We start from the raw sequence: 11747 nt of genomic DNA on the forward strand, positions 1-11747 counted from the left end.
CGAAAAGGTGGTACCCCTACCAAGGAGTCCCCAATGTAATTCCAATGTCAGTCACATCATCCAGCAATGCGAATCCATCATCAATAATGATGAACGATGACCTTCCAACACGAGGATCCTCATTTGGTATCAGACTCGTGGAGATGTACTAAAACTGGGGCACTCAGAATCTGGTGCAGTCGTACATAGTAACCAATCAGCTTCCAGGTTTTATTGTCAAAGTTTCATTGAACAATCTGAAGTTAGAAGCTGATTGGTTGATTGGCACAGCTGCACCAGATTTTGCAAACTCCAGTTTTAGTAAATCAACCCCTTGCAGTCTTCTGTACAACAGAGCTCAGTAATGATGAAGGGGACACTGCCTTACATACTCATAAACAGTGCACTGTGTAAACTGCAATGTATGTTGTGGACGAGGGGTGAAAACAACCTACAACAGTAACAGGTAAATTGTTAGATATTGTTCATAGGATCACAGTTTGTTTTTATCTGCAGTGGTGAACCAACTCTTTAACCTCATAGCACCAGCGCCATCTGGCCCTCTAAGAGTTTTATGACACCAGGAGGCGGAGCACGGCTTAATATCACGTGACCACCGTGATTGGCTGTCACGTGATCCAAATACTTCCGATCACAAGCTTTCGGTTAGACGACGGTGACTGTTTCGGGAGCGCGCACACTCTCAGCACAGGTGTATTGGCAACAATTCACGCAAATATGGGGCCCCTCGGCGCCAAGTGACCGCATAATTGCATATGGTCAGCGCCAAGTGGCCGCATAATTGCATATGGCCAGTGCCAAGTGGTTAAGAAAAGGCAGGCACTGCTGAGATTCGAACTCAGGCTCTCCTGTTTACTAGGCAGGCGCTTTAACCAACTAAGCCACAGCACCCTACACTGGTAGTGGCATTCTTGCTTTTCTCTGTCTAAGTAATCTAGTATGTACGTTGGTTTTTTTTTTTTAATATGTGTGTTCCTGTATACAGTACATATTTTTTTTAATATATGTGATCATATATTGAACTATATAATATTTTTATATTGGGTTTAGATACCTTAACCACAGTGGCTTGCGGCAATGGTTCAAATATAGGCCAGGACACTGTCTGCATGGAGTTTGCTTGTTCTCTTTGTACTTGTACTTGTCATTCCAAAGATATGCCAGTAGGTTATTTGGCTACTGACTAAATTGGTCTAGTACGTGTGCTCAGGTCTAAAAATTTTAACAGCAGACCCTGGTAACACTCTGTTGAGTGGCTAATGCAGCTCTGGTATGCCTATCAGATATGGAGCCCCAAAAAAGAAGTCAGGTAAGGATGGATAATACAGCAAATATTTGCTCAAAATCTTGTTTTATTTAAAAAAAATATATATATTTATTGAAATACAGCGTATAAACAAAATGCCTAAAACAATAGACATATTTTTTAGATGCAAATATAGCAGAAATAATTTTCTACTTACTCAGTAAGACCCTCTATTGTCAAATCTGTCAGCGAAATCACAAATTTTTACATTTTTGCACTACAATTTTTTCAGATCCTACATCCAGTCCTTTAAATTGTGTTTTCCACAGTACTTGATCTCTTATACACAGTCACAAAACCTTTCCTTTGGTAGTCTTACATGGTAGAGACAACAAGGGGAGCTGGATAACTAGTGTGAAAATCTTCGGCTTGTACGGTTCCTCCGCTCCTTGGCTTGTGAAGAACAAGTTGATAACAGTGTAATAATGCTGTACACTCTTCCAGCTCCCTAGACAAGAAAAGACAAGATAATATGGATAGACATGAATTTAAGCCAGAGAGCCCTTTAGCAAGTCTTGTTCTTTTGAAACCGCTTCACAAAGTTGGTGAAGACCTCCAGCCCCTCCAGCAGTCCTTCCCCACTGGTTGCACAGCACCCCTGGATGTGCCACGGATGTCCTTTTATCTTCGCCAGTCCAAACGCATCTGCCACCTCCATAGTTTTCCTGGCACCTGGGAGATCTTGCTTATTGGCCATCAATAGAAAGGGCACACCTCTCAATTCATCATCCCCCAGCAGAGCACTGAGGTCAGTCCTGGCTTCATCAAACCTCTCTGTATCAGCACTGTCCACCACAAAAATCAACCCATCTGTATTGGGATAGCAATGTCTCCACAGGGGTCGAATTTTGCTATGCCAGGCTAAATCCCAGACAGTAAAGGTCACATTACGGATGGGCTCCACAGTCTCAACGTTGAATCCGATGGTTGGGATTGTACGTACTGTCTCATTTAACTTCAGCCTGTAGAGGATGGTGGTCGTTCCAGCTCCGTCCAGACCCAGCATCAAGATCCGAGCCTTGGTGCCAGAGAAGCTCATAAGAACTTGGTAAAGGCTGCTGAGGAGGGCACCCATATTTACAGATGTAGATTAACTGTCCCTTCTGAAATCTGTCTGCTCTGATGTCTATAGCTTTCCATACTCCTAGTAAGCTCGATTGCCGTATATATACACAAGATCTCTTATCTGGCCAAACCCAAGTTGTCCAGCAATTTCCTGGTTGCTCTCTAGTTCCGTACTACGTTGGAAGATTCCTCTAGAAGTCATTATGACAGTGACAAAGCTGACAGCAGCACATGAAGTGATATTGTTAGCACAGCATTCAAAACAGAAACAACTTTATTGTAAAGAAGCACTTTAAGTAATAAACAAATCAACCATTGAAATGTAAAAGAGCATGAAACAACATTGTAATTGTTGGCAAAGACCAAGTACAAGTATATATATATATATATATATATATATATATATATATATATATATATATATATATATATATATATATATATATATATATATAAATTTAGGTAAAACAGATTTTATTGTATTATGAATTAAAATCATTTCAGCAATTTATCAGATGTGTCATTCAACCATTTTTTTAATGGTAAAAGGTTAGAAATGTTTTCAGATTATAAATGCTGCAGGAGAGCCCAGGAACCCCTGCAGGGGGGCTATACAGCCGTGGCCAAATGTTTTGAGAATGACACAAATATTAATAATGCTTAAAGTGAAACAATAAAAATGAAATATTCCTTTAAATATCGTGCCTGGGGGGTCCCCTTAGTCGCCTGTAAAGTGGCGCATCTGTGCAATGTGTAGAACAGTGCCACAGCAAAATTACATTTCTACAGGAAAACATTTAATTTAAACCTTATCGCGGCTGTAATGTATAGCCGGCTCCCGGCAATATAGATGAAGAATCAAGGAAGAAAACAGCGTAAGGTCACCCCCCCCAGTTCATACCAGGCCCTTTGGGTCTGGTATGGATTTTAAGGAACTCCATGCCAACATTTAAAAAAAAAAAAAGTGTAGGGTCCCCCCCAAAATCCATACCAGACCCTTTTCCGAGCAAGCAGCCTGGCAGGCCAGGAAAGAGAGGGAAATGAGCGTGCACCCCACACTCCTGAACCATACCAGGCCACATCCCCTCAACATGGGGAGGGTGCTTTGGGGTCTTCCGGGGTCTGCAGGTGGGGGGGCTTATTAGAATCTGAAAGCCCCCTTTAACAAGGGGGCCCCCAGATCTCTGGCCCCCCCATGTGAATGGGTATCAGGTACAATGTACCCCTACCCATTCACTAAAAAAAGTTTCAAAAAGTAAAAACCACAATAGACAGTTTTTGACAATTCCTTTATAAAAAAAAGTTTTAAAAAAGTGTCCCGCGATGAACATCTATCGTCAATCACGCCGCCCGATGGACCCAAAAAATAGAAAGAAAAATTTAAAAACTCTGGATGACCTCGACATGACGTCAGAAGGAGGCGGGTCACTCAATTACATCACCTTGCCTATATAACAGCTGTCACAGCCAAGAGACAGCAGTCGCCGGGAGACCTCCCATCAAGGCGGAGCTTTTTTTTTTCTATTTTTCAGGTCTGTCGGGCGGCATGATTGAAGATGGATGGACCTGTGTAGTGTGAGTATCTGAGTGTTGTCTGAGTAGTGTGTGTGGATCGTTAGTACTTGTGTATTGTGTACCTGTGTATTGTCTTGTCGTGTACCTGTGTATTGTCTTGAGTATTAGTGCCAGGAAGCTAGTTGTTAGGTAATTTGGACAGGGTAAAATCCCCAAATCCTCACTAAATTTAATAGGTACGATGCCCGGCGGGTGTGGAGAGGCGACTCTTTGTACATCTTGCCGCATGTATGCGTTCCTTGATCATCCGATCGAGGGCGAATACTGGTGTGCAAAATGTAAGCACATTGTTTCCCTGGAAGCCCAGGTTCTGAATCTGGGGAAGCAACTGTCAGCACTGAGAAGTCCCTCCATACTAAAGGTGAGCCAGGAACGTACATGGCAGGTGCCGGCAGGGGCCAGCACAAAGGCGGGTGGAGACAAAGAGGTGCAGGCACTAGCAAAGAGTAGATGGGTGACAGTCAGGAGGGGTAGAGGAGGAAGTGCCAGGGAGGCCGATCCAGGACTGGAGCATCCCAATAAGTACGCTCCATTGAGTGACATTGGGGTAACCAGTCAGGGACCAGCACTGCTGGAGATGAGGGACTCTCCTAGCTGCCAGGGGAGGAACTCCTCCAGTGAGAGTGGGGGGGCAGCAAAGGGAAAGGAAAGACAGATTCTGGTGGTAGGGGACTCAATTCTTAGAAGGACAGAGAGGGCAATCTGTAACCAAGACCTGAAGCGCCGAACAGTATGTTGTCTACCGGGCGCTCGGGTTCGGCACATCACGGATCTTGTGGACAGATTACTGGGAGGGGCTGGGGAAGACCCGGCTGTCATGGTGCACGTTGGCACCAATGACAAAGTCAGAGGCAGATGGAGTGTCCTAAAGAACGATTTTAGGGACTTAGGAGCTAAATTGAGGAACAGGACCTCCAAGGTAGTGTTCTCAGGAATACTACCGGTACATCGAGCCACACCAGAGAGGCAGAGGGAGATTAGGGAAGTAAACAAGTGGCTGAAGAGCTGGTGTAGTAAGGAGGGGTTTGGGTTCCTGGAGGACTGGGCCGACTTCTCAGTCGGTAACCGGTACTATAGAAGGGACGGACTGCACCTAAATGAGGAGGGTGCAGATCTGCTGGGAATGAAGATGGCCAAAAAGTTAGAGGGGTTTTTAAACTAGGCGATGGGGGGGAGGGTCCAGAGACAGTGATAGCCAGCGCGGAAGATATTCCAGAGGGTAGTATTGGGGGCATTAGTGGTAGGTTAACCAAAGCACAAAAACACAAGGTGAGTATAGTAGCAAGTCCAAGTTGCAATCTTGAAACACCCAATACGAGGACAATATGCGATTGGTCTAAACTATGTGGCATGTTCACCAATGCCAGGAGCCTGGCGGACAAGATGGGTGAACTAGAGATACTGTTGTACAAGGAGGATTTGGATTTTGTGGGAATTTCAGAGACCTGGTTCAACAGCTCTCATGATTGGCTGGCAAACATTCAAGGGTATACCCTATACCGCAAGGATAGAGAGGGTAAAAAAGGGGGAGGGGTATGCCTATATATCAAGAATAATGTACAAGTGAATGTGAGAGATGACATCACTGAGGGGGCTAGGGAGGAGGTGGAATCTTTATGGGTAGAGCTCCAAAGGGATGAAGCTAAGGGGAAAATAATACTGGGAGTATGCTATAGGCCCCCTAACCTGAGGGAGGAAGTGGAGACGGATCTCCTATCACAAATTGGATTAGCAGCAAGGATGGGAAGTGTTATCATAATGGGGGATTTTAATTATCCAAACATAGACTGGGCGGAGGGAACCGCGCATTCATTTAAGGCTCGCCAGTTCCTTAGTGTCTTGCAGGACAATTTTATGGGTCAGATGGTAGACGCACCAACTAGAAATAAAACATTACTAGATCTACTGATTACCAACAATACAGACCTGATAACAGATGTGGAAATACGGGGCAATTTAGGTAACAGCGATCACAGGTCAATTAGTTTCAGTATAAATCACACAAATAGGAGACATGAAGGGAACACAAAGACACTGAATTTCAAAAGAGCCAACTTCCCTAAACTACAAACCTTGCTAACAGGCATAAATTGGGATAAAATATTAGGAACAAAGAATACGGAGGAGAGATGGGTTTGCTTTAAGAGCATATTAAATAAGGGCATTAGCCAATGTATCCCATTGGGTAATAAATTTAAAAGAGCGAACAAACATCCTGGATGGCTTAACTCCAATGTAAAAATGCATATAAAAGCAAAGGAGAAGGCCTTCAAAAATTAAAAGGTTGAGGGATCATCCACAGCATTCAGAATTTATAAAGAATGCAATAAGAAATGTAAGGGTGCAATTAGGATGGCTAAGATGGAACATGAAAGACACATAGCGGAGGAGAGCAAAAAAAATCCCAAGAAATTCTTTAAGTATGTAAACAGTAAAAAAGGGAGGACAGACCATATTGGCCCCATAAAGAATGAGGAAGGACATCTGGTTACAAAGGATGGGGAGATGGCAAAGGTATTGAATTTATTCTTCTCCTCAGTCTTCACAAGTGAATCGGGGGGCTTCAGTAACCAAAACTGCAGTGTTTATCCTCATGACACAACACAGGAAGCACCTACATGGTTAACAGAGGACGGAATTAAAATTAGACTTGAGAAACTTAACATTAATAAATCACCGGGACCAGATGGCTTGCATCCGAGGGTACTTAGGGAACTCAGTCAGGTGATTGCCAGACCGTTGTTCCTAATTTTTACAGACAGTCTATTGACTGGAATGGTACCAGCTGATTGGAGAAAAGCCAATGTAGCACCAATATTTAAAAAGGGCCCAAAAAACATCCCTGGGAATTACAGACCAGTTAGCCTAACATCAATAGTATGTAAACTCTTGGAGGGGATGATAAGGGACTATATACAAGATTTTAGTAATAAGAATGATATCATTAGCAGTAATCAGCATGGATTCATGAAGAATCGTTCTTGCCAAACCAATCTATTAACCTTCTATGAGGAGGTGAGTTGCCATCTAGATAAAGGAAGGCCCGTAGACGTGGTGTATCTGGATTTTGAAAAAGCATTTGACACAGTTCCCCATAAACGTTTACTGTACAAAATAAGGTGCGTTGGCATGGACCATAGGGTGAGTACATGGATTGAAAACTGGCTACAAGGGCGTGTTCAGAGGGTGGTGATAAATGGGGAGTACTCAGAATGGTCAGGGGTGGGTAGTGGGGTTCCCCAGGGTTCTGTGCTGGGACCAATCCTATTTAATTTGTTCATAAACGACCTGGAGGATGGGATAAACAGTTCAAACTCTGTATTTGCAGAGGATACTAAGCTAAGCAGGGCAATAACTTCTCCGCAGGATGTGGAAATCTTGCAAAAAGACCTGAACAAATTAATGGGGTGGGCGACTACATGGCAAATGAGGTTCAATGTAGAAAAATGTAAAATAATGCATTTGGGTGGCAAAAATATGAATGCAATCTATACACTGGGGGGAGAACCTCTGGGGGAATCTAGGATGGAAAAGGACCTGGGGGTCCTAGTGGATGATAGGCTCAGCAATGGCATGCAATGCCAAGCTGCTGCTAATAAAGCAAACAGAATATTGGCATGCATTAAAAGGGGGATCAACTGCAGGGATAAAACGATAATTCTCCCGCTCTACAAGACTCTGGTCCGCCCGCACCTGGAGTATGCTGTCCAGTTCTGGGCACCAGTCCTAAGGAGGGACGTACTGGAAATGGAGCGAGTACAAAGAAGGGCAACAAAGCTAATAAAGGGTCTGGAGGATCTTAGTTATGAGGAAAGGTTGCGAGCACTGAACTTATTCTCTCTGGAGAAGAGACGCTTGAGAGGGGATATGATTTCAATTTACAAATACTGTACTGGTGACCCCACAATAGGGATAAAACTTTTTCGCAGAAGAGAGTTTAATAAGACTCGTGGCCACTCATTACAATTAGAAGAAAAGAGGTTTAACCTTAAACTACGTAGAGGGTTCTTTACTGTAAGAGCGGCAAGGATGTGGAATTCCCTTCCACAGGCGGTGGTCTCAGCGGGGAGCATTGATAGCTTCAAGAAACTATTAGATAAGCACCTGAATGACCGCAACATACAGGGATATGTAATGTAATACTGACACATAATCACACACATAGGTTGGACTTGATGGACTTGTGTCTTTTTTCAACCTCACCTACTATGTAACTATGTAACTATGACATCGTGGGACACCTTTTTTCTTCTTTTTTAATAAAGACATTGTCAAAAACTGCCTGTTGTGGTTTTTACTTTTTGACAATTTTTGTGGTGAATGGGTAGGAGTACAATGTACCAGATACCCATTCACATAGGGGGGCCGGGATCCCACTCCGGCAGACCCCAACAACCAATGGCCATGGTTGTCGGAAGAGGCCCTTGTCCCCATTAGCATGGAGACAAGGTGCTTTGGGGGAGACACCAAAGCACCCTCCCCATGTTGAGGGCTTTGGCCAATCAGCAGCCGTCGATTCACTGAGATCTCGCAGTACATTATAGGGCGCTCGAATTTGCTGCAAATGCCCCATATTTTCTGTTCGTCTGTGGACAAACGAACATCTGGACCATCTCTATTCATAAGCAGTTACAGCAAACAGTTTTTTTTCCTTTTGGGATAAAGGTTTTACATAAATAAATAAAACTGATCACTGTAAGCACCCCTGCTAGTGCTGAATGGCTCGTCTCATCGCTGTAACTGATACAATCTGCAAGAGAGCTTGTTTTCTTGAAAAACTGACTTACTGGCCAGATCACCAGATGAAACTATAAGAAAGAAAGCCTAAAAAAGACAACTAATGCTGCCATTACATCCAAAAATTGGTAAGCTGTGATATATTTTGCATTTGCTTTTAGATTTCATACCACTTTAAAGGGTAACTCCACTTTTGTGGGGAAAAAAAAATTAGCGAATAATAAAAAAAAATAATAATAATGAAAGGAAGCCATCCATTGTTTACAACTGTCATGTGATCTGCTGTGATTGGTCACAGCGGTCACATGGTACTGGCAGTAAGCTGGTACACTGATCAGTCATGGGCTGTGTCTGGTGGACACAGCCAGTGACAGATTGCGCCGCTGCCCGGCCACGCTTCCTGAGAGGACATCATATGATGTCCATTTAGAACAGTAAAGCCACCACCCGGACATCATTCTGCTATAGACAAAAACACAAAAAAATTATGTGGGTGTCCAAAAAATACCTATCTATACCAGGCCCTTATCCAGCCATGCAGCCTGGCCAGCGAGGAAAAGGAGGGACAGTGAGCATCCACACCATCCCCTCCTGAACCATACCAGGCCACATACCATCAACGTTAGGAGAGTACCTTGCCCAAGGAGTAGGGTTGCCACATGTCTGGTTTTCTCCCGGACAGTCCGTTTTTTTTTAATGATGTGTTTGGGTTTTCATCTGCCCGAGACCCGGACACATTATTCACACCGGACTGCAATGAGAGTGACATCTGATGTCACAGTCTCCCCAACGGCATCCTGGTGCAGCACAGCAGAGTGTCAGTGAATCAAAGCTCCCCTATCCTCCTCCTATCTGACCCCCCCCTAGCTCTCACCCGTCCCAAAGCATCCCCCTAGCACTTATCTGACCCCCCAACTAGCACAAGTCCTCTCCCCTCCTAAAGAACCCCCCAGCACATATTCACGCCCTCCACACCCCCCTTGCTAGCTCTAGCTTTCTCCCCTCCCAAAGCACTCCCCAGCACTTATCTGACCCCCTTTGCTAGCTCTCTCCCCTCCCAAAGCATCCCACCAGCACATATCTGACTCTCCCTTTGCTAGCTCTAGCCCTCTACCCTCCCCTCCAAGCACTAGCCCTCTCCCCTCCCAAAGACTCCCCCTAACAGATATCTAACTCCCCCCACCCCTCTGCTAGCATTAGACCTCTCCCCAGGACATATCTGACCCCTGCATTTTGTACATTAAATGTACCAAAAAAAGGGAGAGAAGAGCTGACTTGATTAGTGCAGAAAGGAAGGCTGACCTGCTAGAAACAAAATTTTTCAGATTCAAAGACCCTAGAGACTATGATGTACTTCAGTCTCTGACTGGAGAGGCTGTTCGTATTCGCACCTCTCTCACTCAGAAACGCCTACTTGCCCAAACGCAACGCATATTCGAGCAAGGAGAAAGTCCGGAAAACTGTTGGCCTGGCTGTCCAGGGAACAATCAGGGGGGATGTGCATACCTTGCATACAAGGACCCGGTGGGGACCTTCTGTATGCCCCTGACGAGATAAACAAATGCTTTGTCTCCTTCCACAGAAACCTTTACAGCTCTAAGGCCAAGTACATCAATGACAAATTGACTTCCTACCTAGACCCCATTGACATCCCGGTCCTGACCGCAAAATATCGTGACACGCTTGATGCCCCCATAACCACAGATTAAATCTTAAAAGCCCTTAAGTCTCTCCAATCTGGTAAGTCCCCGGGCCCTGACGGCATACCTGTTGAGTTTTACAAGCAATATGCAGAAGAGTTGATGGCCAAATTACATGCTATGTTAACCGAGACGCAGAGGTTAGGGGCACTCCCAGACTCCTTGAGCGAGGCAGTGGTAGTTGTGATCCCCAAGCCAGGCAAAGACCCGTCCCTGTGTTCCTCATACCGTCCTATCTCATTGATAAATGTCGATGCAAAACTCTTGGCCAAAGTGTTAGCCATGAGACTTAACACAATCATAACCGCTTTAGTACATCTGGACCAGACAGGGTTCATGCCGGGAAGGGGAACAGGCATCAAAATCAGAAGGCTTTTCACTCATATGGATATGGCACGGCCGGAGTCGGCGGGAGTGGTGGCTTCACTCGAAGCCGAAAAAGCCTTCGACTCGGTGGAGTGGGAGTTCCTGTGGGGGGTCCTCTTGAAGTTCGGATTTGGACCGAAGTTCATGGCATGGTTGAGGATGCTTTATGCCGGCCCATGAGTGAGGATCTGCATGAATGGCACGCTCTCCGAAACCTTTCCACTGGGAAGAGGCACTCGTCAGGGCTACCCTCTATCACCGGGGCTGTTTTCCCTGGCGGTTGAGCCCCTTGCCATTGCTCTGAGGGCTGAAGCGGGGGTGAAGGGCATAGTAGTTGGTGCAATAGAAGAAAAGGTGTCCCTATACACTGACGACACCCTACTTTACCTTGCGGATGCCTCATAATCACGGCGGAAGGCACTAGACCTATTTGAGGACTTTGGCTGATTCTCGGGCATCCGCATAAACTGGGGCAAGTCGGTCTTATTTCCATTGCACTCCTCGCTTCCCAGGGCAGATACCGGTACCCCGCTCCAATGGGTGGGTGAATTCACCTATCTAGGCATTAAAATTAGTAACACCACACACGAATTTATAGAAAAGAATGTGCAGCCTCTCCTCTCTTTGCTTGCAGTCAAGTGCACAGCCTGGCGCACCCTACTGCTTACCCCGGTCGGCAGAGTCAACTTGCTCAAAATGGTGTTCCTTCCTAAATATCTATATTTCTTCCATAACACCCCTTCCCACATACCTAGATCATTTTTTAGATGCCTGGAGGGAGTACTGACCTCCTTCATCTGGGTCGGGAGACCACCTAGGGTGGCAAAACGGATACTGTATCTTCCCTTGTCGGTAGGAGGTCTGGCTCTCCCAAATTGTTTGGTATAGTACTGGGCAGCCATCTTGGTTACGGTACACTGGTGGTTCTCCCAACCCAGACAAAATCCTGCGGTGAGACTCAAGGCAACCATTCAAGGATTATACGCGGCCTTGACCAA

At 45.2% G+C, this 11747-nt stretch overlaps 1 protein-coding gene across 1 annotated transcript; it reads right to left on the minus strand.

Moving 5' to 3' along the window:
- Window positions 1-1334: 1334 nt before the first annotated feature.
- On the minus strand, window positions 1335-2614 carry LOC141134730 (uncharacterized). Its single transcript, XM_073624167.1, has one exon. The coding sequence runs from the start codon at window positions 2379-2381 to the stop codon at window positions 1812-1814; it is 570 nt and encodes a 189-aa protein (XP_073480268.1). The 5' UTR covers window positions 2382-2614; the 3' UTR covers window positions 1335-1811.
- Window positions 2615-11747: the final 9133 nt, after the last annotated feature.

Source organism: Aquarana catesbeiana, linkage group LG03 (assembly GCF_042186555.1).
Source record: "Aquarana catesbeiana isolate 2022-GZ linkage group LG03, ASM4218655v1, whole genome shotgun sequence".
Lineage (NCBI taxonomy): Eukaryota > Metazoa > Chordata > Amphibia > Anura > Ranidae > Aquarana > Aquarana catesbeiana.

Coding starts and splice junctions, on each gene's coding strand:
- LOC141134730 (XM_073624167.1), bottom strand. CDS start 2,381: ATGGGTGCCCTCCTCAGCAGCCTTTACCAAGTTCTTATGAGCTTCTCT.